Raw genomic sequence first — 27,799 nt, 5'->3', positions numbered from 1 at the left:
GAGGCAGAGTCAGGTGGATCTCTGTGAGTTCGAGACCAGCCTGGTCTACAAGAGCTAGTTCCAGGACAGGCTCCAAAACCACAGAGAAACCCTGTCTCGAAAAAACCAAAAAAAAAAAAAAAAAAAAAGAATAAACACTCAAAACACAAGCATCAGATATTATGCTGTAATTCGTTAATACTCACTATCTTCGTCTGAAGCATGAAAGGAAGTTAAGACCCCGTGAGAGAGACCACGGCAACACGACATGTATCCAGTTAACTTGTCTGAGTTGTTTACTAATTCTTTAACATTTTCAGAAGATTAGGCACTAGGCTGGTGGGGGCAGGGGGTATTGCATACTTGTCTGTTTTCCTACTGAAAAGATGAACTGAAGAGAGATGCTACGGCAGTATGAAGACACCATTGCCAGGGACATAAAACGGGGAAAAGTACACTTCACACATATTCCACTTTGTATCAAGTAAAGGGAAGTTCTCATGTCCATAAGAAGGACTGAATTATTTACACCTATAAATGCCTTTTAGTTACAGCAAATAATATTGGCAGTTTGGCACCCATTTCTTACAAATGTACATGGCCTTAAGATAAAGGAGTATAGATGTTTTTGACCTAACAAGATCAACTGTTGTGTGCTTCACATGTGCAAAATCTATGGTAGAAGGACATTTTTTAGCCTGATGTCCTATGTCTTTCTGAAATATCCCAGTAGAGATCATAAAAGAAATACATACTATGAATGAGAAAAAATTAGAGAGAAATGAAAATGAAGAATTAATAGGCTATTGGTATATTCTTTATTAAAATACATAAACTCTTAGTTTGAGAAGAAGAAGAAATAGAGAAAACCAATGGTACAATTTATGCAATATTCTGAACACAATAAAATTCAGTCCATTTAGAACTGATTATTACTGATAATTTTACAAATTGTCTTAATATGTGTACAAAATAAATTCAAATATGTATCACACTTAAATGCATTACTGTTCTTTCACATATTTTTACGCTAAAATTAAGTCATGCATCCACATTCAAAGGCCAAGAAAGCACTTTCCCACTTAATTGCTATGCATCTATCACATAGAAATGACATATTTGACAGGGGACCAAACTAATGCCTCATCTATGCTAATTTTTCGCTGTCTATGTCTCACAAATACACCTGATTTTCAAGAACAGGATTACAGATAGATGTATTTCAACCTAAAGTTATAGCCTCCAACATCCAAACAAATTATAATATTTCTTTTAAAGAAAAATAAACCAGAAGCTATACTGAAAATGACTTTGGTTTGATTTGATGTGTTTCATTCTGAAGTTTTTACATGCACAACTCCCTTAAATGTTTCTTGGATATACAATGAAGACATTATCGAATGAACCTTTGTCTAAAAATATCACAGATGCAAATTGGTATTAATTCATGTATTTAAAGTTCTCTACTTTGGTTATGGTTCAAAGATCAAAATTATCAGAGAGACCTTAAGCTTCATTTCTTTTTTTCTTGTTACTCGGCAAAACACTAAACAAGAATTGTGATACAGGGAATGTGGAGAGACCTATGGCTTTGAAGCTACTTTGAAGTTACTCCCAAATGTATAACAATGAACTTTAATTTTGTATTGAATCTCTCTAGATGTTTCTGAATCAGTGCAACCAACCTTCTGTAATTATTTACCCATGTTTGAGTCAATTTTAGCAGTGTATAAATATATGCTTGTCTTCAATACAATTTAACATTTCCTATGGATAAAATATATGTGTGTGTGTTAATACCTCTACATATGCATATATATGTATGTATATATATATATATATATATATATACTTTGAAAATTTCATATCTTTTGGTCATAGTCCCTTCCAACAAATTTCTCCCATATCCAAATTCCTTCTCTGCTCACTCACCGTTGTGTTCTTGTATTTTTTTAAGTTAATTAAATGCAATTTCTACTGCCCATATGTTCTTGGATGCATGGACTTCCACAAGACTGTTATCCACTAACTGGTGTCTGTACTCTTAGAGAAAACAGCTTCTCCCTCCTCCAGCAGCTATCATTTCCCAATAGATCCTCAGTTAGAGGTAAGACTTCCTGTCTACCTCCATTTTCCAGATTGGGGCTTGCAGAGGCAGGTTTATGTACACTGTGGGTTGTCTTCATAATCACTGTGAGGTGATGTGACACAGATGTCCCACTTGGGGCCAGGCATTCTGTACTTTCTTGTTCTCTGTGCCTTGGTTATTTATGGCTCTCTGACATATATCCATCATGTTCCAACCTTTAAAGGCAACTGCCTCCCTTTCTGACAAAAGGATAAACCTGAGGGACATTATCCTAAGGAAGCTAGGCACAGAAAGGAAAATACTGCACAAGCTTATGTTGATGTGGAAGCTTAAAACCAGAGCCAAAATCATAGGAATTAAAAGTTGGATGGTAGATGAGAAAAGGGAAAAGAAATAGGGAGAAGCAGGCAAAAGGGTAAAAGTTTGCTGTTATATGGAATTAAATGAGAAACCAATGTCTGTTCTTTTCACTGCAGTTAGCAGCAGTAAAATTGGCTGAGAAAAAAATTTATTTAGTATTCTGACACAACAAAAATTAGCTCTGGGAAGTAATAGTTATGTGAATGCAATAATACACTTTATTATATTAAGTATATATGTGTGTAATATATACATATATATATGATACTTTGATCTTTAGAAGTATTTCTAATTCTTTTAACGAGTTTTAAAGCTTTCTGTCAGTTTATATTTGTTAAACATGGCAAAGGTCTCCATAGAGACCTATTTGATAACCGTCCTAAGTTTTCTCTTTACTGGATCAAAATTTAAATTTTTTTCTTCTTAATATATTTTCTCTCATATTATACACCTGACCACAGCCTCCCCTTCCTCTACTCATCCCAGTTCCTCCCCCACCCTTCCACTCTTCCACAGATCCAATAATTCTCCATTTCCCTTCAGAAAAGAGTAGACCTCCCAGGGGTAACAACCAAGCATGGCATAACAAGATTCAATAAGGTTAGGCACAAATTCTCATATTAAGACTGTATGTTGGATCTTAAGAGCTCAGTCCGGTGCTCCAATTTGGGTCTCTGTCTCTATCTCGATCCATCGCCAGATGAAGGTTCTAAGGTGGTATGCAAGATATTCATCAGTATTGCTATAGGATAGGGTCATTTCAGGTTCCCTCTCCTCAGATCCAAATGAGGAGCAGAAGGAGGGAGAACATGAGCGAGAAAGTCAGGACCATGAGGGGTGCACCCACCTACTGTGACAGTGGAACTGATCTATTGGGAGCTCACCAAGGCCAGCGGGACTGGGACTAAATAAGCATGGGAGGAAACCGGACTTTCTGAACATGGTGGACCAAGAAGGCTGATGAGAAGCCAAGGACAATGGTATTAGGTTTTGATCCTAATACATGAACTGGCTTTGTGGGAGCCTAGCCTGTTTGGATGCTCACCTTCCTGAACCTGGATAGAAATGGGAGGACCTTGGACATCCAGCAGGGCAGGGAATCTGGACTGCTCTTCATTCTCAAGAGGGAGGGGGAATGGAGTGGGTTGTAGGGGTTAGGGGGAGGGGAGAGGGAGGGGGCGATGTGTGGGAGGAGAGGGAGGGAAATGGGAAACGGGGAGGAGGCGGAATTTTTTTTTTCAACTAAAAAAAAAATAAACAAGAAAATAAACAAACAAACAAACAAAAAGACTGTATGTTGCAACCCAGTAGGAGGAAAAGGGTCCCAAGAGCCGGCAACTGAATCAGAGACACCCCTACTAGCACTGTTAGGAGTCCCACAAAAACTCCAAGATAACATAAGCAGAGGACCTAGTTCAGGCACAAACAGGGGCCATGACTGGTGCTTCAGTCTCTGTGAGCCCTGCTTAGTTGATTCGGTGGGCTGTGTTCTTGTGGTACCCTCCATCCCTCTGGCTCTAACAGTCCTTCTTCTCTTTTTTGAGGGTTTCGAAAGCTCATCTAATGTTTGGCTGTGGGTTTTTCGATCTGCTCCAATCATACCAGGAAAAAAAAACATATTTCTTTTCTTCTCTGAGATACAAATAAAGTATAAGACAGTAATCAAGCTAACAGCTATAGGAATGAACTAATGTGTTCTGGAGAAGATAGTTTGGACCTGAGGCTAAAATGTTCTGTTTATTTTTTCCTCTCATATAGGGCCCTGTAATACATATTAGAATCTTTAGGCCTTCCAATAATTCAGTGATACAGTCAGCCTTATTTTAGCATTCTGTATGTATGTATGTATCATGTCATATGTATGTTATGAGTTTGGGCAGCCACATTAATTCAGTGTTTTGGATGAATAAGGACTAGTGAAAATAAGCCTTCATAGTATCACCAATTCAAGCACTTACATGCTCATCGTGTAGAAAAAAAATCTAATGACAGGAGGGGATAGGGGACAAGAGTGTGCTATAGAAGTCCCTAATATTATAGTCTTTTAGATACTTTGCTATATGCATCGTGTGTTAAAATTCTAATAAGTTCTCATTTTAAAAATATGAGTCTCACCGCTACTACACAGAGAGAACCAGAAGATGCATGAGCATCCACCCAGCGGGACACCCCACTCTCTAGGCCCTCCATACTGGGGCAAAATCCCGGGCCCCTCCCCCACCTGCCTCAGCTTATCTAGCCAGTCAGCAGGCCAGTTTAGGTAGCCTGGTAGGTAGGCTGCTCCAACACTCCCAACCCATCCATAGGACTCTGCAAGCTACAAGTCCCACTCTGCCCCCAAGTCCTCCTCTGCCCCTACTCTGCAACCTCAGAGGAACTCTGAAACATAAGCTGCAACTACAAAGAGAGGACCAAGAGAGGAACTCTGAAGCACAAGCTATGACTGCACAGAGTGGACCAATAGAGTGAACCATGAAAGCAGACCAAGAGAGAAGATGAAGAGATGTCAGTGGCTCCCTGAGACACAGAGAGTGACAGTACAGAGCAGAACAAGAACAGTTCCTAAAGACACAGACAGCCACTGCAAGGATTGAACCAAGAGGCAAAGACACTGCTGGCACCAATTAGAGAAAGAGATTGGTAGGTGCCAATGCAAGAATTCATTCAAAAACTTTAAAAAATGTGAGTCTTAGAATTTACATTATTTTCCAATTTATTCAAATATCAAGGAATACAGAGGCATTGCTTTTACTGGTGAAAATATTCGATTTCAGGCTTGAGAGACAGCTCAGAGATAAGAGTACTGACTGCTCTTGCAGAGGACCTGAGTTCATTTCCCGTCACCCATATAGTGGCTAAAGCCAGCTGTAACCTTGTTCCAGGGAATATGATGCCCTATTATGACATCCACAGGTATCAGGCACACCCATGGGTAACAGACATACATGTGGACAAAACATTCATGCTGCAATAAAAATTTTAAACAATATAAAAATTTAAGAAGACAATGCCAAATTTCCACAATTCAAATGTAGTGAATTCTAAGTTTAGTGAAACTTTCCTTAGTTATTGAAAACATATCTGAAAGATGAAATGTCAATAAATCTCTATCCTTCTCAGTAATAATCTGTCTTAAACCAACCTGTAGACATACTACATGCTTCTTTATTATGGGGGAAAGACACATAACAAAATTTACCCTAAAATTTACAGTGTTAACTATTTGTACATTGTTGTTCAATGGATCTCTAAAACATTATCTTTCTGTAATCCCATCTTCATATTTTCCTCCAGAACTGGAACCCTCATTTTGTTTCTATTTTCTACCCCTCATGTTAGTTCAAACATAGGGTGCTCATCTCTTTGTGATTGGTTATTTCACATAGCATAATGTTCTAAAAGTTCATCCATTTGCAGCAAGTGTGTGTCACAATTTCTTTCCTTTTGAAGCCCGAATAGTATCCATTGGATAGATAGATAGATAGATAGATAGATAGATAGATAGATAGATAGATAGAGATATAGAAATTCACTGTATTTTATTTACTCATTCACGTATGCAGGGACATTGAGCTTTTTACATGCCTTAGATAAAGTGAATAGTGTACAAGGGTGCAAGTATGCTTTAAATACCTTGCTTAAGTTATTTCAGGCATACAGAAGTGGGTTTGCTAGATTATCAGATCATCTACTTAAACAGTCTTAGAAACTTGAGCAAACAATAGTATTTTTTATAAATAGTTGCAAATGTATGGTTACGGTTTTAGTATTTATTAATATCATACATCATCTTATAAACCATAATCCTCTCCTGTAGTTACACTTTTGAATCTTTGATATATAAGTAAAGTTCATCGCATAATTATAGAATTCTTCCAGCACAACCACAGACAAGAGACAGAATGGGATCACCTATGAGAACTCCAGATCATCTGCCCTTTATTAAATACGGTTTCTATTATCCCCTCTATTATATGGCCAGTATGTCATCTACAGGACCTTGTGACATCTAACTTATTCTCTCTATTTAACTATTTCACTTTTGGGGATGATTACCTCAACTTTACTTTTTATACTTTGTACTCTGTTTTTTGCTTGAGGTTTAAGTTCTAGGGATTCTTATTTATACTCTTTTTCATCATGCTACTGTAAAAGAGCATTCTTTTTTAGTTTAATATTTGCAATACCTTTTATTTTAGTATTTAAAGTATCATCATTTAAAGTTCTTTTTCCCACATTCTATTCTCTCTTCCCAGTAGGCTTCTTACTCTACTTGCTGTGGCTTCTACATTTTTAGTTTTCGTCAGGAGGTTTATAATCTTGAGTTACCTGTTTATATTTAAGAATTCCTTGCTCATATTCTCCCTCTTTCTGCTCCTCATTTGGACCTTTAAAATGGTGAATAAAAATGAATTGAATAGGAAGAAAACGTTCTCAACATAAATATATAAATATATTTTTATAAAGAGTTTGGTTTTTCTGGAAAGAAAAGAAATGGAGTTTTTCATGGGGATTGTGTTGCATCTGTAAATTGCTTTCAAAAGGCCAGTAATTGTTACAATATTAATATGTGTGCATGGAATGTCTTTCCATCTTTTGGAGTCATCTTCAATTTCTTTATTCAATTTTTTATATAAATCTTTATTTCCTTAGTTAAATTTACTCCAAGATATTTTGTGACAATATTGTGAATGAAAATACTTCTGGAAGCTTCATTCCAACTGTACAGCTTTTATGCTACTGGTAGGTGAAATGCAGACTACAGAGGTGAAGAGTAACCTTCATTCTCACCCTGCTGTTACCCTTGAAAGTAATAGCTCACCGTAAAGGTCTGACTACTTGAGGGACAGAGGTACAGATGCTATGGCAATTACCCACAACTTTATGATTGGCTCTAAGGCCTGCTCCTTGAGATGGAGCCGAACTTGACAAAGAACAAGAATCTGTGTCTAGCTTGGTCATAATCTCTGTGGGAGAATCCAATTATTCTGTTAAATACAGATAGTATTTAAAACATCCTAATGAACTTATTGCTGTTTCTATAGTTCAGTGCATCACTCAATCCTCATCAAAGAAGCTTCTCCTTGCATAGATGGCATCTAACACAAAGACACCTGAACTGGACAACATGCAAAGAGGTAGAGACTACAAAAGGCTCACCCTCAGAGGTGAAATACGTATTATGTACCACTTCCACCCTAGACTTAGTGATCTCTTTGGGAGACTTGGCACAAAGACTGTGAGAGCCAGAGATAGTAGATAATCAAAGAAACTGTTTTCTGGACACAACATGGCAATTGCACATATAAACTCAGCAACTATGACAGCATGTAAAACCCTTGTGCAGTCTAGACAAAGACCTAGGTATAGATGGGGTGATAGTGGACACAAAGTCCCACCACTTCGTTTTTATATCAAGCTTTCTCTCCTCAAGTTAATCTTGTACACCTAATCCAATGGGACCATTTAATCTCTCTAGAGGAAAACCAGTCTTTTCACTGAATCAGAAAAGGAGCTGTCTGGCTGTCTGAAGTGACTGAATAAGATGATCTAGAGTTGCAATTGACTTTTAAACCAATAAATACTATTTACTTTGACAACCTAACCCTTGGGGGTACCCAATAGTTTTCTTTTTTTCATATTTTTTTTTTATCAAAATGGTTCGTTATACAGTAGACTGTTCTCGGCATTGGCTACTGACAGACTACAATTCTGTTTCCTTAGCAGATCAGGGCACTTAGCGTTTTCCTTCTGTTTCTGTTAAAATATTCTGTCCTTTTTTTTTCATTTCCTATTCTCCCTTCTCCCCTACTCATTTATTCTTTGGTGTTCAAAAAGGTTTGGATGTTTTTATTTTTTAAATACTCCTAATACTATTTTTGGAGAAAAAAAAATCAAAGTGTCTGACTACTTTATGTTTAAAATGTTTTCAGAGAAACACATCAGCCAAGCTAACATTTATCCTCATCATGATTACTCTATCACTAATTGTTATTCTGCTGCTATTATTATTCACTATAATTACTGGCATATTTCTATACTCTCCAGGTCATATGCAAAATTTCACTAAGCTTGGACTGTTTTGTTTTGGTTGTCCTAATACATACTTTAGAGTTCTATAATTAACAAAGCTTAATGCATTTACTTATTTATTTCTAATGACTTAACATGTCAGAATCTGTGCTGAATTAAAAGACACAGTTGCGATCAAAGATTTTTAAGGATTTCTGCCTCCTCCCCGCAACCGCTTCCCATTTCTCTCCCCCCTCCCGATCAAGTCCCCCTCCCTCATCTGCTCAAAGAGCAATCAGGGTTCCCTGACCTGTGGGAAGCCCAAGGACCGCCCACCTCTATCCAGGTCTCCTAAGGTGAGCATCCAAACTGCCTAGGCTCCCCCAAAGCCAGTACGTGCAGTAGGATCAAAAACCCACTGCGATTGTTCTTGAGTTCTCGGTATTTCTCATTGTCCGTGATCAAAGATTTAATAGTTGAAGGGAGAAGATAGGTGTATTTTTTAAAAAATGTCAAGTATGTAAACATTATACTGGAACCTGGATGAGCAGTATAAATGCTCCCGTGATTAGCATAGAAAAGTCTATATCAAATTTCTCTAAAACAAAGTTCTTTTATCCAGAAGTAAATATTTGTGTCATGAGTATTCACTGCATTAAATGACCCCACTAGATTGTCCTTGGTTAGAAAATGTCAAACACAAAGCCAAAACTAAATCAGATTACCTACCAATAACACAGTCACATTGGGGACAAGCAGGAGGTCTCTTAAGATATGAAATCTGGGACTTTTGAGTGCTTGTGGGGAGACTGAGTAATGCTCTCATATGCAATTTTGATAGAGAATTTTATTAAAATCCCTCATTTTGCTTCTACACCCTACTGTGTCAACTAACTACTAAATCTACTCAGGAATTTAATTTTCATTCCCAAAGTCTCAAAAGAGCTGAGTTCTTAAAACGACTTCAAAATACGAGAGCTGCTCTTCTGTTCTTTATTTTATTTTTACCCCGGAATGAGGAGATCAAGAGAAAATATTATGTTCTTAGTTTGAAAATCATACTGTAATGCTCAAGACTCTATGCTCTAGGGTTCTAACAAACCTTGCTTGCGATGGTCTAATTTACTCCAATAGCCTAAAGATGAACTGGGCTATTATGACTATTCAAGTATATTGTATTCTTTATGCCTCATACTGTGCATCTCTCTTTTGGGGACACTCTACTTCTTCCACATCTACATATACACATGGAGATTCAAATAGAGATTCACGAGAGAGAACACTCAGCATTTATCGTTCAGTTTGTCTCTTTTCACATAACATGATTATCTCTAGCTCCTTCCATTTTCTTTCAAATGGCCTGATTTTGTTCTTTATGGATAAGAAATCTTCACTGTTTATATATACCAGATTTTACTTGTCAATTCTTCTGTTAACAAACATATAAACTAATTCCATCCATGATATCCATGCATAAAATTCCATGTTGAAACCCATAATCATGTACAATCAATATATTCTAGTAATATAAACAAAATCAACTTGTCAAATACCAAAAAAAAATATTAATAATTTGCACACTACATGCCACAAACTATTACAAGTACTCTCTGTATCTTAAGTCATTTAATATTTACAATACTTTGAGCTACATACCACCACTATCCCTTGGTTATGAATAAAGAAAGACTGACGATCATGCAGCTGACTAACAATATAGCTAAGTTTGAACCGAAAGGCTATGGCTGACTTGATACTTAACCAGGGTGCATACAGCCTCTTACTTTACCCCAGCTATTACAAACCAGAGTTAATTTGTAGCTCAGCCCTGTATTTCTCTAATTGAAGGCTTTAATACAAGATACCAAGCACGTTGGAGTCACTTCTGGGCAAATTGCCCAGTTTGGGACTGGAAAATAGGGGATTTGCATTTGTTCTACCCACCTCTCTGCTATTTTCAGCCCGCTTGTTGATATAAAACAGAAGAGAGTAACACCGACTGTCCACCAGCCAGAAGCTAACACCTGCTTCCATTACAGCTACTCCAATCCCCTTCCTCAGAGTCTGAGGTGACTGATCACTCTCTAGCACTTTTCATAAGATCTTGGCTTTTCCAGCCAAGTGAGGCAGTGGACAATTATGATCCTAGCAATTGGGAGACTGAATCAAAAGAGTAACAAATTTCAGCTATTCTAGCTACACAAAAAGTCTGGCAAGTCTATACTATACAGGGAGATCCTGTCTCAAAATTTTAAAGTTCTTAGAATTTTCAGTCTAAGGTGTACGGACAGATACTTTTTGTTCCAAGTATAGCTCAAATTGCCTAGTTTCTCCCATTCTTGCTACTCTTTATCTCAAATGTTTAACCCTAAGAAGAAAAACTCTTTTCCATAATACACATCCTACTAAATTATTCATACCTCCCCTAGAATTATAGCCACAGCCCTATTTTAAAGATGAGTCTCAGGGTTTCCACCATAGCTTCTTGCCAGGGACTAGGTTGAACTCAACTCTTAAATTAAGTTCATGCTGATTTATAAATCTAGAACTAATTTTTTTGAGACAGCGTTTTTCTATATAATTCAATCTGGCCTTGAATTCTCAATATTCTTGTCTATCAATAAAATTGCACCATGCATAATGATTAATCTAACACTAAATATACCTTTGATTTCTCTAATATTATGTCAAGTACATGGGAGGAAAGAACAGTAATATGTAACTCATACTAGAGTTCACCAGTTTACAAATTAAGTTAAAATTAATTGTAACAAACCAGTTTTAAGAGTCAAACCAAAATATCTGAGTTAATGTGTATTCATTTTCTCATTCATGCCTGAAAGCAATAATTTTTTTCTTTTCTGTATTTCACAGAACACTAAATATAATATTCTACAAATGAGGAGCTTTCTTATAATATTCCCTCCATAAAAAATTATCAAAACAATTATTTATGAATAGTCTACCTTTAGAGATCTTTATGATGTATAATGACATGCATTTTAAATTAGTGCAGATACAGGTAATCTTGGTAAAGAAGATCTCTTGTTCCTGGGAAGTTTCATAAGGAACTCCACTGTTCAAAGTTCAAAATCATCTTGCTGAAGAGGAAGAATGGAGGCCATTCCTTTTAAATGTCTGCTGCATTCTGCATTCCAATTAAATGTCTGTATTTTACTTTGCAGTGCAATGAATTTTGACACAGTAACAGGAATATTTTCCTGATTTGTAAAAGCAATGGCAATTTAGAGACAATTTTTCATATAATAAAATTAATGATATTTAAGTATCACTAAAAGAACATAACCAAATACTTTATGATTGGTTCTTCTGACAGGTCATAAATACAGTGAAACATTAGCAAAATTCTGTGGAAACCAAGGCCTAGAGGAATCCTGAAGTCATGCCAAGAAACAGAACGTACTCCTAGTGACTAATACACGCAAGTGCTGGAAATAAATTCTAACAGATTAAACAGGTTTTGTAGCAACTAAAAGGTATACTCAAATCATTCTAAAAATTAATCAAGCTTAAAAATATGGCAATCTTCCCAACTAATAAGAATGTAAGCTGCTAAGTAGCCAGAACAACATATAAATTATATCCAATGTCAGTAGGAAGAATTTTTAAATGTGTTTTTAATTAAAAAGAAAAAAAAACAGCTTCAACTGAATTTATTCACTGTTTCAGACTTTTTCCAATGTATTCATTTTTAATACTACATTTTCCTTCTGATGAGGTTAAGTAAATAATAGCCTTGCTACAGGATTGTGAGGTCAACAATGTTCTCTTGAGAAATTTTTAACATTCATATTCTTTTGGTAACAAATTTAACATATTTGATAGTTCCCTAAAACTGACTCAGAAATGAATAAAAATAAAAACAAATTAAATACAGCCCTTTAAAAATCTGAGTGTTAGGCATATAAATCTGTTGAGAATACAATTCTGAGGAAAGTCTAAACTAAATGAATTTTAACTTGAGAGGTTAGATATAGATACAGTTATAGATGTAGATAGAGATGACCAAATAGCAGAGTTTCAACACAAGGCAAATTCATAAATTCTATGTTCTAAGGCTTTCTACAATTTATAGTTAATGAGTTTAATGGAGTAAATTGAAAATGAAAGTAAGGAAACACTGAATCTCTCTGGATCAAACAAAAACTCTTCAAGACGCTTAGAAGCCACAAGCCTCCTTTATGTAAAACAAATTCACAGTTAGCTTTCAGATGTGGTTATTGCCTTAGCAGAGATGTACATTAAAATCTCCATGAGTAACACCAGATCCAGGAAATGATTAAAAATGGCTTTTAGATAGTCCAGAGAATAACTAAATCTCATAAATTAGCTTACAGCCTGAATAAACGTTCTTCAGCTCAGCGAACTTCATTGCTGTTTGCCTCACTCCTATCAATGCTAGCAGCATTGATTACTGTGGTTAATCAGATAATAACCATTTTGCAATACATCAGTATTTATGGGCAGAAGGTTATGATTACCAGTTGATTCATTTATGTTATTTTTATCATTTCAAATAAAATACACAGCCTGAATATAATCAGGATTAATCTAGAAAAAACTCGAAAGAGCCATAAACCCTGTTCCTAATCACATAAAAGACTAAAGCAAAACAAAGTCATATACACATGCAAACACTTCTTAATCCATATTTTACCCATTATTATGATCATTACCTATTCAAATTTCCAAATGAAAAATGAGTCAATAAGCAATTGTGTTGATTAACATATTCCAAATTCCTAAGATCTGGACAACCTTGCATATGCAAAATAGCGTCGCAATTCACAAGACCATACCTGATGACTGAGAGACTGTAAGTGCTCACTGCTTCCAGGCTGCATGATCTTTCTATTTCCTGTCTTACAAAGAATAAGCTCAGCTGTCTCTAGCTTTCAGCATTTCCAAGGTTAGTGAAGAAACCAAACAGCAGATCTGTCCATCAGAATCTATTTAAACCATCATCAAGATATCAGCTCTCACGCACTGTTCATCGTCTCCTCTGTGCAGTTCCCTACACTGCATGCTGAGAGATGCTGACACAGTGGTGTTTGCTGATGCTGTGAATGCTGTCTGAAAACACTCAGCTTACAGCTTGGAGCAATTCTGCACCATCCCAACTCAGGCACAGCGTCAGGTTCCCACTTCTGCTACTACGCAGATGCACATTCAGAGAGAGGTTTATTTCTTATCAGTACTTTAAAAATAAGTAACGCTTTATTTAATTAAGTATTCAATGTGCCTGTTGCAAATACCATGTCAAACTATGTTAACTATTAGGCAGCTTTCTCCACATATAACTAAGCTGTAGTATTATGATGTAACAGGTAAATTTGTAATCGCTTTTCAAGAAAACTTCCTTCCAAAGCATCAAAATTAGAAGAATCTAAAAGTGAAAAATTCATGAAATGGTAGATAACTGTGAACAATATAAACATGTGCATGCAATTTACATTTATTACCAGGAATCTTTAATATTTATTCTTCAGAACAACATAATCCAATTAAAAACATCTTCTATGTTTTTGATTCATCTTATACAGAGCTAAGAATGCAAAAATCAATACACTATCATCAAGTCATAAGACTAGATGATTCTTTAGCAAAGAAGCCTATGTAAAAGGTATTGCATAAGCAGTATGAAATATCATGATACCCTATTACTCAAGACACTAGGAAGGCCTTTGTTCACCACTGCACAGCAGTTTAGGGAAGTACTCTGGAAATAAAGGGCTCCAGATTACAGTTGGAAGTTTTTTGCCTTCACCCTGTGATTAAATAGCATTTGTGGATAAAGAAAAAAAAAGACTAAGACCAAAATCAAATTAAGTAAATTCAATATTAGAGCACAAAGTATAGGCCCTTATGTTAAAATAGCCCCCACATTCAGTACATGCTGAATTAATAATAATACAACACTTTATTTATATTCCTGTGAACTAAGCTACTGAAATTTCCTAATAGCTAATGTAATGCACAAAAGGTGCCTTAGAAAAACATAGACCAAAAACAAATCAGTAAATGTTCCTTGTCCTACTCACATTTGATGGGATATGTTCCAAAATATATCCATGCACATATATACACACATATAATCATGCAAAGCAGTCAAAATGAGTCTAAATAAATTTATCATTTCAGAGGCAGAAAAGAAAAAGGGTTGAAGGCTGGTGGGAAATCTATTACGGTGAGATCTGAAGGTTCAGGGTACATGTGATCAAGATATATTGCGTACACGTGTGAAAATGTCTAAGAATTAAATAAATTTAAAACACTATTTAAGAAAAAGAAACCTGGGACCAGTGAGACAGTTTGTTGAGTAAAGGCATTTGCTGCCAAATCTACCGGCCTGAGTTTAATCCACAGGGCCCATAAAGTGTGAGAAGAGAATCCCAGCAACTAGTCCTCTGACCTTCACATCCATGCCATGGCATATGCTCCCTCCCAACACACAAAATAAAATGGGAACACATAAGGAGATTACAGGCAGACGTTATGCAGGGAGTGAGAACCTTAGGAACACGCAGCCTGAAATGGGATGTCCCCATCCAATCCCTCTCCTTAGGCCTCAGAGAAACCTACAGAAGACTGTAGGGATAAGTCCCGCCCCTTAGGGGGCGTGTTCGCCTCGGGCTAATGTTGGCCTATAAATTTGACAAGCTTGCTCCCAGCCTTCCCTTTTCTGCTTTCCTGGTCTCCGCAGGAACGGTGGTTCTGTAAGTCTATTTTGCCATTAAAGATATATATATTTTTACAATCTGTCTGCATTCGTTTACGCCGTTACATTTTGGCGTCCAACGTGGGCTATTTTGCCCCCGACTCAAGCGGGTAGCCCGCTAGCTAACACAGCACCCTCCCGGGTGCTGTTTTTCAGTTCGTGACTCCGGCCCCAGTGCCTAGTCCAAGACAAACTGGGCCACACAGGCCCATTCTGCCTGCCTTGGCTAAGTTTGCAGCGGAACCCCACTGCCTGAATTAGCAGAAGCTCAAGTACCTGCGGTTTTGCAACAAAAGCTGCCACAGCAGCAGATTTGGTCTGATACAAAGTGACTTGGCCAGGCAGTGGTGGCGCACGCCTTTGATACCAGCACTTGGGAGGCAAAGGCAGGCGGATCTCTGTGAGTTTGAGGCCAGCCAGGCAGTGGTAGCACAGGCCTTTAATCCCAGCACTTGGGAGGCAGAGACAGGCGGATCTCTGTGAGTTCCAGGCCAGACTGGTCTACAAGAGCTAGTTCTAGGACAGGCTCCAAAAACACAGAGACCATCACTGGCAGGAACCGATCATTGCAGGTAAGAATTTTTTGCATCTATAAATAAAATGTCTGAACACATTAGTATTCAAGAATTTAACAGTTTTTTTTAATTGTACCATGTGGGAGATTTTACAAGAGGTGTCTAACACCCCACATCTATGGATCCTTCTGGGATTCGTAGTTTTCATTGCCACTAAATGGTTTGATAATAGAAATATGATAGAGTCTTTATGAGACGAATCCAGGATTCTTAAGGCAGAGACTGAACGCTTAAAAACAATTGAGAATCAGTTTGAAGTTCTCCAGGCTGATGTTAAGGAGAAATTCATTACTATGGAAGAGGGAACAGCTGATCTGAATTGTAAGCTTCAGTCCCTTTCTGTAGGAACTGAAACATTAGTGGCTGATATTAAGGAGAAATTTATTACTATGGAAGAGGGAACAGCTGATTTAGACCAAAAGATTCAGTCCCTTTCTGTAGGAAATGAAACATTAACTGAGAGAATCAAAACTGCTGAATGTGACAATCGGATTTTGTCTAAAGCTATGACAGATTGGCGGAAAGATTGTCAATACAAGAAGGCACGGTTTATGCCATAAAAATTATGTCCAAAGATGAGATGTTATCTCTAATGGACAAACTTCATACTTTAGAATCCTCAATGAAGGCTTTGGAACATAATTCTGGACAGGAGATTCAGACATTACAGAAGGCAATGGTGAATAGAATTGAAAAGATTGAGGAATTTCTAAATTCTGATGAAGAAGAGCAAAGGGTAGAAAGGCAAATTTTAACTACATCTATGGGTAAATCTCTCCGGGACAATTTCCACAAAGCTCTACCTACAGCTCTACCTGCATTTCCAGTAATAACAATAGAGAAGGTGATTGGTTCCAAAAACGCTAGGGTCATCAAGGAGGATACATGGGAGCCTGTCCATATGAATGATCTCAAGGAAATAAAACAGGCTGTCATGACTTTTGGGATGCAAGCCTCTTTTGTTAAAGAGATGCTAAGATCTTGGGCCACGACAAGCAGAGCAACCCCCTCCGACTGGCTCCAGCTGAGCTCTGCAGTACTTGAGAGTGGACCGCAATTGAAATGGAAATGCTTATTCAGGCAAGAGGCTAGACTCTTAGAACAGCAGGAAAAAGCGAAGGGAATTGACATTTCCCTAGATCAAATTCTAGGTGAAGGGCTCTTTTCCGACCCTCAGGAACAAGCTAATTTGGATGAAAACACACTCTCCATGTGTACTACAGCAGCCTTAAGGGCTTGGGACAGGGTACAAGACCCAGGACAGAGAATGGAATCATTTGTCACAGTTAAACAGGGTCAGAGAGAACCGTTTAGTGACTTTTTACAAAGATTAACTAAGGCTGTACAAATAGGGGTATCTGACCCAGAAGCAAGACGTATAATGATTGAGTCTTTGGCTTATGAAAATGCAAATGTGGAATGCAAAAGGATTTTGGGCCCTTTAAAGCTCAGATCAGCGCCCTTGGAAGAATGGGTCTTGCATACACTCAATGTTGATACATTTGATCATGGCACTGAAGCATGGGTAGAAGAAGCAATTTCCAATGGTAAAAGGAGACACCAGAATACCAAATGTTTTAATTGTGGCAAAATGGGTCATATGAAAAGGAATTGCAGACAACGGATTTTCAGAAATAATAATAATAATAATAATACATCTTTCAGAAATAATAATAATAATGCATCTTCTAGAAATAACAGAAATAGGAGGACTCAGCCTTCAGGTTTATGTAGAAGATGTGGAAAAGGCAGACATTGGACGAATTAATGCAGGTCTACAAGAGATAGACAAGGCAACCTGATACAGTCGGGAAACGTGAGAGGGGGTCCTCACAGGCCCCCATGGCAAACATGGTTCAGTCATTTCCAGTTTCTGCAGAGAACATGCCTCATCAGGACAATTAGGAAGCCCCATTCCTACTGTTACAAGCAATAATGATCAGAAAGATAAGTTATGTGTGTTTTGGCAAACTTCTATAAATGATCAAAGACCTAAACTGAGAGTGTGTGTAAATGGCATTTTTATTACTGGCCTGCTGGACACAGGTGCTGATGTAAGTATCATTACCCCAGAATCTTGGCATCCGTATTGGCCTCTTCAGAATGTAAATGTTCAGCTCCTGGGAATTGGAACCCTATCTCGAGTAAGGCAGAGCACGAGATGGGTTGAATGTATAGGGCCAGAGGGAAAAATAGGAAAATTAAAGCCATATGTAGCCAATATCGCAATGAATTTATGGGGTCGTGACCTATTACAACAATGGAATACCGAAATTAACATTCCTGCTATTTCTAAAGCCTATATTTCTGAGAATAATATTAAAAGATATTACAAACGGAGAAAACCAGCCATTCGGGCTGTACAAGAATAAGCAATTGATGTCCCTTCAGAGAAACCAACAGCCTTGCCTCTAAAATGGTTGACTGAGAAACCAATATGGACAAAGCAATGGCCTTTAGCTGAGGAAAAGTTACAGGCTTTAGAACAGCTGGTACAAGAACAATTAGATGCTGGACATATAGAAGAATCTACCAGCCCTTGGAATTCTCCTGTATTTGTGGTTAAGAAAAAATCAGGTAAATGGAGAATGGTGACAGATCTCAGGGCCATCAACAAGGTTATTCAACCTATGGGCCCTCTGCAATCTGGAATTCCTTTGCCCTCTTTATTACCAAAAGGATGGCCTCTCATAGTTATTGATTTAAAGGATTGTTTTTTCACTATACCTTTGCAAAAAGAAGATAGAGAAAAATTTGCCTTCACAGTGCCTACTTATAACAATTCTCAACCTTCGAGGAGGTACCACTGGACCGTTCTCCCACAGGGTATGTTAAATAGCCCCTCCCTGTGCCAATATTTTGTGAACCAACCATTGCAAATAATATGCAAGAAATTTCCCAAATCTATAGTATACCATTACATGGACGACATTTTGTTATCCGATTCAAACATGGATACCTTGAACAGACTGAAGAAATAAAGATACTTTTACCTAAATGGGAATTGCAAATCGCTCCTGAAAAGATTCAGAAGGGAGATTCTATTAATTATTTAGGTTATAAAATAGGTTTGCAAAAAATTAAGACACAAAAAGCACAAATTAGGAGAGATCGCCTACGGACTCTTAATGACTTTCAAAGACTGTTAGGAGACATTTCCAGTCTACGACCAGCTATTGGAATAACACCTGATCTAATAAATCATTTGAACAAAACCTTGGATGGTGATAAAGATTTAAACAGTCCCAGAGAATTAACAGCTGAAGCAGAAAAGGAACTGACAATGATTGAGGAAAAATTACAACAGGCACATGTGGACAGGGTGAATCCAGAGCTCGATTGTATTCTCGTCATACTACCATCAAAAATTTCTCCTACGGGAATTTTAATGCAGAGAGATGATATTATTTTAGAATGGATCTTTTTACCACATAAACCAAGTAAGAAACTGAAAACTTATGTGGAGAAAGTCTCTGAGTTAATTATAAAAGGCAAGCTGAGACTTCGTCAACTAGCAGGCATAGACCCAGCAGAAATTATAGTGCCTTTCACTGCTGATGAACTAAAGAAATTATGGGAAGATAATGAACCATGGCAAAGAGCTTGTGCTAATTTTTTGGGAGACATTAATAACAACTATCCAAAAAGCAAGCGGCTTAACTTCATAAAGAGAACTTCTTGGATTCTTCCTCGAATCGTCCGTGATGCTCCAATAACTGGAGCCCGTACGTTCTATACTGATGCCAATAAATCAGGGAAGGCAGGTTACAAATCAGAAGACTTGGGTAAGGTGGAACAAAGTCCGTATAATTCTGTCCAGAAGGTGGAATTATATGCCATTCTTATGGTGCTAAGGGATTTTAAAGAACCTATTAATATAGTCACTGATTCACAATACGCAGAAAGAGTTATTTTACATATTGAAACTGCTGAATTTATACCTGATGATACAGAACTAACCTCATTGTTTCTCCAGGTTCAAGATTTGATCAGGAACAGGCTTTGCCCTATGTACATAACACACATCTGATCCCATACGGGTCTGCCAGGTCCTCTAGCACGAGGTAATGCAGAAATTGATCAATTATTGATTGGCAGTGTGCTACAAGCCTCTGAATTTCATAAAAAACATCATGTTAATAGCAAAGGTTTGAAGAAAGAATTTTCAATTACATGGCAACAAGCTAAGGAGATTGTAAAGAAATGCCCTACTTGCTCTTTCTATAACCAAACGCCACTGCCTGCAGGGGCTAATCCAAAGGGCACCCAAAGGAATGAAATTTGGCAGGTGGATGTGTTCCACTTTGCAGAATTTGGCGAATTAAAATATGTTCATCACACCATTGACACTTATTCAGGCTTTCAGTGGGCAACTGCTTTAAGTTCAGAAAAAGCTGATTCAGTAATCACTCATTTATTAGAAGTCATGGCTATCATGGGTATACCTACACAAATAAAGACGGACAATGGTCCTGCTTATGTATCTAGGAAAATGAAACGGTTCTTTGATTATTACAATATCAAGCATGTTACAGGTATACCATACAACCCTACAGGTCAAGCAGTCATAGAAAGATCAAATCGAACTATAAAGGATATGTTGAACAAACAGAAAAGGGTGGAAAACACCCCCAGAAATAGGTTACATAATGCTTTGTTAACCTTGAATTTTCTCAACGCTAATGAGAAGGGAACAACGGCTGCAGAAAGACATTGGATAATGGAAAATTCTAATGAACTAAATCAACCAGTTTATTTCAAGGATGTGCTGACCTCACAATGGAAGACAGGAGATGTGCTACGTTGGGGAAGGGGCTTTGCTCTTATCTCCACAGGTGAGGAAAAATTGTGGATACCATCAAAATTAATAAAGGTTCAGTTTGAAGAAGAGAAGCCACTTGGAAAAGATAAATAGCAATTCATTCACAAGGATGGTGAGCATACTGATGGTAAGAAATACAGATAGGTTGGGGGCAGGGTTCTTTTCTTATCTCCACAGGAAAATACTCATCTTCAAAGAAATTGAGGGACCCTGAATATTTAATTACTGATGGATGGACACATTTTGTAAGTATTAATTTATATATAATTATATATTATAATATATATAAGACATAATATATATATATGTCTTATTAAACATTTCTTTATAAATATATGGAGCTGGTTTTGAAGTTGGACTCTGGCTCAGTCCCTCTCCAATTCCAAGCCTGTTAGTAAGAGAAAAACCCAGAGTTTCTGGAGTTTCTGTCTCATGTCATGAGCCATGATATGGGACAGAAAGAAATATGAGTTTAGAAAACATCTTTGCTTTTCTTCATATCTATCATACTTTTCATTGAATATATCTATCATGCCTTTCATTGAATATATATATGTATGTCTATATATGTCTATATGATTAATGTTTAAGTTTTTCACAATGAACAATGAGTTTTTCCTGAAGTGACATTTGAAGTTTCCAGGAAGAAGATGGGGCCCCACAACAACAACTCTACCTGGTTGATATGACATCATGATACTGATAGCTCTACTACAAGACCTGTTTTGGATACCAGCTGCACTAGACGATCCCAACTTGGTTAGCTGAAATGGTGCACATCTTGTACAACATTCTGACCAGACCTCCACAAAATACTCAGAGACTATTTGCAATTTTAAAAGACATTGATCTTGAAATTTAACCATCATTTTACTTTCACAGGATCCCCCAGAAAGAATGTCGCCCCCATGACAGCTGGAAGTAATTCTAGAGGACGACATCCCCTCTCCCAGTAAAGTTTACCCCTGGGTTAGGGACATCATTTAGAGGTTGGGAGGTTGGGGGAGGAATTTTATAAGCTCAGGGATCATTTTGGAAAAAAAAAAAGAGGGAATGATGGGATAATAGATTTATAATTGTGAGTTACTGCTTTTAGACAAATATATTGGTATAGATTCTTGTATATTGATACAAAGTTAAATTATATTGACTATTGTATGCATGCATGTTTCTATGTCTGTTTAAAACATTTTTATGTATTGACATATATTGTATTGATATATATATAGTATATATTTACCATATTGCAGTGTACATTTCTACCTCTGATTAAGATACTTATATAATGTTTGTGTATTGATATATATTTGCCATATTGCAATGTATATTTGTACAGTGTTTATATTTGGAGGTCATTATCCTCATTTGTTACACAGTTTATTGTCTTAGTCTTTAAGTTAGATTGATATTGAGAATTATATAGATAAATAGTCATCTAAGTTTGTCATTTATAATTAGACTAATCAGGTTCTCTAGATATATAGAGATTATACTCAGTATAGATAGATAATCTTCAACCTCTTCAAAGAGCTGTAGAAAATGGCCTTTAATCTAACTCAGAGTTTCGTGATAGTGAGACACTATTGCTCCTGGCAACACCGCTCTATTCCCGAGAGAATGTTGAGCTCCAAAGACACTCCACCTGGAGCCTTTCTTTTTGGCAGAACTGGCCTTGGGGCAAAGAAATGCCCATACCTCAACCACTGACAGAGATACAGAGCGTGCATCAATAGATAAAACAGGACTGTCATATCCTGCCAAGACAGGGTAAGATAGTTTTGAAAAGTTCCTTGCCTTTAATAATGGTATATCAGTTATGTTAGGCCTTAGCCAAAATTGGTTGACTCAACGTTGCAAATGAGACTTTGGGTGATTGCCCAGGTAGTCAGTTGTTGCACATTTTGGATATATCTCGTTTGTTGAGTAGTGTTTATTCCCTTCTCAGATCTTTGATGGAGTTGAAGATTATATAATTGTAGTTACTCTCTACATTATTTGGACTCCTTGAGATAGAATGTTTAGCAAAGCTTTTGTTCTCAATATTGCTTGTTATATTTATTATTTGTTGTTATTGTACATAGTTGTATTTGGTTTAGTTCTGTCTTATTTAGACAAAAAGGGGAGATGTAGGGATAAGTCCCGCCCCTTAGGAGGTGTGTTCGCCTCGGGCTAATGTTGGCCTATAAATTTGGCAAGCGTGCTCCCAGCCGTCCCTTTTCTGCTTTCCTGGTCTCCGCGGGAATGGTGGTTCTGTAAGTCTATTTCGCCATTAAAGATATAAATATATATATATATATATATATATATATATATATATATTTACAATCTGTCTGCATTTGTTTACGCCGTTACAGAAGACGAGCCACAAAGAGTGTAAGAGAGGACTAGAGGACACCCAAAAAGCAAGACCTTGTAAACCAACCTAATCAAAAGTCATATGAACTCACAGAAACTGTAGCAGCACCAGGCTGCACCAGGCCTTTGCATAGACATTAAAGTTTCCAGTTTAGTGTTTTTCTGAAATTCCTAGGGTTAGAATGTGTGGATCTCTAATTCTTTGCCTTCTCTTGGTCTCTTTTCCTTCTTTTTGCTTTGACCAATACCGATGTGCTAGTTTTTGTTTTGACTAAATTTTATTATATTACATTATATATGTATTATATTTTATTTATTATTATCCCTTAGATGTCTGTTTTCTAATGAAAGATAGAAAAGGTGTGTATCTGAATGGAAGGGGAGGAAAGGGGAGGAGGAACTGGGAGGAGTAGAAGGAAGGGCAAACATAATCAGAATATATTATGTAGAAAAAATCTGTTTTCAATAAAAGTAAAGAAATAAAAATTTTAAAAAGTAAATTAAAAAGAAGTAGTGGACTTTAGATATTGCTGCTATTAATATTTATGGATTGATTAGAGAGTCTTAACTCACCTTTCCATCCACACCCCCCTCCAGAAAGAGGGAGAAATTTGGCTTTTTAGTAGCCTGATACACACCTTTCCTTTAAGAAATTACTGTTTTCAGATGAACACATTTAGACATGGACTTGATAGTTTGACTGTACAACTAAAAAAAAATTACAAGTACCCAAATATGGTTTATACAGGTAGTATTTATCCTCATAATCAAATATGTATTCGTCTTTTGGCATTTATCTTCTTAATAAAGCCTTCCTATACCATCTCCCTTTTAAGTTCATTCCTAACATGTAAAAATAGTGAACATCTGTATGTATCAGATACTAAATATATGCTGAGACCTTGACCACCAGAAAGAGATGACTTCACAGAAATGGAGATAGCTAAATAAGACAAATGGAGGTGGTATATAGGCTTCCTTTGTTTTGATGGGCAAATTTAAAGAGAGATATGGAGCAATGGCAAGTTATCCTTCCTAATCTGGGGATCAGAAAGGGTCTCTCCAATGAGTACTATTAAAGGCTAGATGATTCTGAGAAGTCACATTTGAGAAGCAGTAAATACAATATGGCTTAGACTTTAAAGTGCAAAGCCAATGACCTAGCATGAGAAGCCTTGGGAGCCCTAGAAAAAGTTTGGACTTTGGTCTTAAGTGAACAAAATCCACCAGTGTAACCAATCATGTAGTTTTAGATTATCCAAGCTCCACTACAGACAAACAGTTGAGTAAAATAAAAAAGGAAAAAGACAGAAAAGTTAGTTACTTAAGTTTATTATTACATGATGATGGTGTAAACAAAGAGGCAATAGACATACAGATAAAAGACTCTAGATACATGGCTTAGCTGATAGAAATAGAATTGAGAGAGTGATATGAGAAATAAAGGAAAGAGAAATGTCAAGGTGTATTCCTAATCTCCTATGTTATTGTATCTTTTGTTTTATAATCAATGTGCTTTAATCACATTCTCTGGGGTTACTATTTTCATTTATATATGTCTCTTTTTTATATCTTAACTGGCACATTCAAGAGTATATGGGCAATAAAAACTGGACTTGATTTTAAGAGTGGGTAAGGAAGGGGTGAATCTGGGAGGTGGTATTGGGAGGGGGAAGGTAGGTGAATGTGATCAAAAAGTATTGGACAGAGACCCACAGCCAAAACAGGCAGGGCTCAGGGAATCCCACAGAAGAGGGGGAGGATGGAATGCAGGAGATAGGGGTCGAGGACACCATGAGAACACGGCACATAGAATCAACTAAGCATGGCTCATGGGGGCTCACACAGACTGAAGCAGCACTCATGGAGGCTACATGGGTCTGTTTTAGTCATTTAGCTTGGGGTTTTTGTGGAACTCCTTACACTGAGAGTTGGGATATGTCTGACTCTTCTCCCTACTTTTGGAACCCTTTTCATGGTACTAGGTTGCCTCCTCCAGCTTTGATAGGACAATTTGTTCCCAATCTTCATGCATCCTGTGATGCTGAGTTCAGCTGATATCTCCGGGAGGACTGATCGTTTCTGAAGGAAAACACTGAATCAGTGGATCTGATGGAGAAGGACATAAGGGGAGGTGCATTGGAGGGGGGGGGGGGGAGACTATGGCTGGGATATATTGCATGAGAAAAAAATAAATTAAAAAGAAAAAGCAAACCCAATATAAGTGACAAAAAATTAAATGGAAGTCTTGAGGAGGAATATTTGGCTTAAATTCCCCGTGTCTTCCTGAATGTGCATAATTGAATAAAGTTTTTAAATGAATATACATACTGGAAATAAGCATGTCCATCAACCTTTTATTATTCTCTTGAAGAAAAATGAAATAAATATATATTTTTAAATTTTCCTCAGTAATTTCCTGCCAACATACTTGATACTTTCTATAATATTAAAATCTGGAGACATACCTCTTAATCTATTATCTAATAATAAAACATTTTAAATAAAAAATCATTTATTTGTTGTGGATACCCAAAAATGTGAGCCTATTTCTACCTTGTCTGTTGGTTAGAGAGTTCAGAGGTTGCTAATTATTGTTGAAAACAACAAGAGCTACACAACCTGATCCAGGATGTAGTTTCTTGGTTCTTTTGACGTTAAGATACCCATACAGCTAGATCCACTCCACCCTGACAGATGGTCAGGATATGCAAGCATCCTTCTGCTCCTTCTTTTGTAATAAGATGTTACCTGGGGAGTGACTGCTTTCAGGATACTTGGTGTAATGTGGGTCCACTGCCTAAGCAACAGAATGCTAATGACTTGATGACTCAAAGTGCTGAAGCAATTAACTGTTTGAGTAGTCCTTCGTGTCATGTTAAAGAAGTCTTTTGTAGCCTCCTTCCCCCTTTTGTATTGGGGTATAAAAGCATATGAAAAACTAAACATGGATGTTGTCAGTATTAACTGAAACTATCTCCTGATACTATTCTGTTTTCTGTTTTATTATTTTTATTCATGTCTTCATCCTCTTCACTATTTTTCTGATCCCCACACCCTTAGCCTGGCAAAAGGTATTTTTGTTGAGGCTGGTGCCCTACAATTTGTTGTCCATTTTTAGATCCATATAATAGTAAATTAACATGACTAACCAACTAAACTCTAGCTGGGGCCTTGAGGCCTAGATCAGTGATTAGGATCATCATTGTGGTTCTAGAGGACTTGAGTTCAGTCCTCAGCACCAACAACAAGCATTTACAGCTCCTAGAAATCCAGTGCCCTCTTTGGTTTTATAGGTACACTCACACATGTGCACATATGCATATGCACATAAATGAATAAAAATAAACCTCAAAATAAAGTAAATCTGTTATTTTGTCTTCTTTTTTTTCAGAGCTGCAGACCAAACCCAGGGCTTTGAGGTTCCTAAGAAGGGCTTTACCTCTGAGCTAAATCCCAAATCCTTAAAAATGAAATATATCTTTATGCCACTATAGTGCTGTTAAAAATTATTTATACAATATACTACTCTTAGCATTATCATTGCAGTACAGTTATCATAGAAAAGCAGGCTGTCAATACACTTTTTCTGACAAATATTTCATAAAAGATATGAAGAGTAGACAAAACATTGCAGAAAAGAAAAGCAAAAGAGTTGATTTAGTTCTGATATAACAAATTAGAATGGGTGCTATGTAAACAGAAGAAGTATATATCACACAGCTCTGGAGGCTAAGAAATCCAAGATCAAGTGGTCAGTTGGTTCAGTGTCTAGTGAAGTTTTCCTTTTCTCTAAAACTTTACATCCAAGAATGGTAACTTTCTGTGACTTTTTTTCCCCCCACAAGGGAACAAATGTGATTCTAAAAGGCATAGCTATCACATTAGTGAGTTACCATCATGCTGGTGGTTGGGTTCTCAACAGATAAACTTGAGGGAGGTAATGAACATTGTGACTCTAGCAAGGTAAGGAGTACACATTGAAGGTGACATTGATTTTTTGATCTGTCAAACACAAGACCACCCAAATCCTAAACGTTGAGCATCCTTAAAAGAGCATACATTTTAGAACTACCACATTTTTGTGATTTTATTTCTGTTACCAGGAATTCCAACCTCTCATTTCACACATGAAGTAATTAAAATGTAGAGAAATTGAGTCAGGGCCAAAAATCAGAATCCTGTATCTTTAGTTTCACAGTTAAAGTCATTGCCTTGATATTTTATTTATATTTTTACATTTCATTGTATATGTATATATCCATTATTTACTATGTGTGTGAATGCATGTGCATATATACATACAATGGCCTACACAAAGGTCAGAATACAGCTTGGATCCCAAGGCTAGAAGTGCAGTCTTCAGACTTGAGGCATCAGATACCTGTACTCACAGAAACATCTAGCTGACCCAATATACTAACATTTTTAAAAGTACAGATCAATCCTATCTGTCACAGTAAGATAGTAAAAAATACAAAAATTCTTTAAAATATTCAATCATGTCTAAATTCTGATTTGAAGATTTTGTCTGATGGTACAGCAGTTTGGATTTAAAGTATGGTCTTCTGCCCAGAAATCATGCATTGAGGGTTTGGCAGCAACTGGTGTCACTACTTGGATGTGTTTGTGACTGGAGGAGAAGGTATCAAGTTCTCCAATGGACTACTAGGAGGTAGAGGCTGCTTCAGGAGTTCACTAGACGTTTCTTTAATGGGTGTAACTGTGCTCATCCCTTTCCCATCTGTCCTTTTGCTTCTTGACAGCCATTACATTGGCAACTCCAGACATGTGTTTTGGGCACTGTGAAGTCTCTGCTGTGTTGCTTCAGATCCAGAGCCCATGGAATTAGCTAATAGCCAATAGAG

General features: G+C 37.1%; 1 protein-coding gene across 6 annotated transcripts in view; it reads right to left on the bottom strand.

Moving 5' to 3' along the window:
- Slc4a10 (solute carrier family 4 member 10) overlaps positions 1-27,799 on the bottom strand; it is a 228,877-nt gene that overhangs the window by 135,815 nt on the left and 65,263 nt on the right. Inside the window, exon 1 of one of the 6 annotated variants that reach the window (XM_041631598.1) lies at positions 13,261-13,418. The exons of the other annotated variants lie outside the window; for them this stretch is intronic. Within the exon in view, the coding sequence (XP_041487532.1) occupies positions 13,261-13,305 (45 nt within the window). The 5' untranslated portion in view covers positions 13,306-13,418. Of the gene's footprint in view, positions 1-13,260; positions 13,419-27,799 lie in introns of those variants that run through there. 6 annotated transcript variants of the gene reach the window in all.

The sequence above is a fragment of the Microtus oregoni genome, unplaced genomic scaffold (genome assembly GCF_018167655.1).
Source record: "Microtus oregoni isolate MIOR12 unplaced genomic scaffold, Mior012 000037F_ref0000500, whole genome shotgun sequence".
NCBI classification, from domain to species: Eukaryota; Metazoa; Chordata; class Mammalia; order Rodentia; family Cricetidae; genus Microtus; species Microtus oregoni.
The sequence above is the reverse complement of the archived record's forward strand: the minus strand, read 5'-3'. Positions and strand labels throughout refer to the sequence as shown.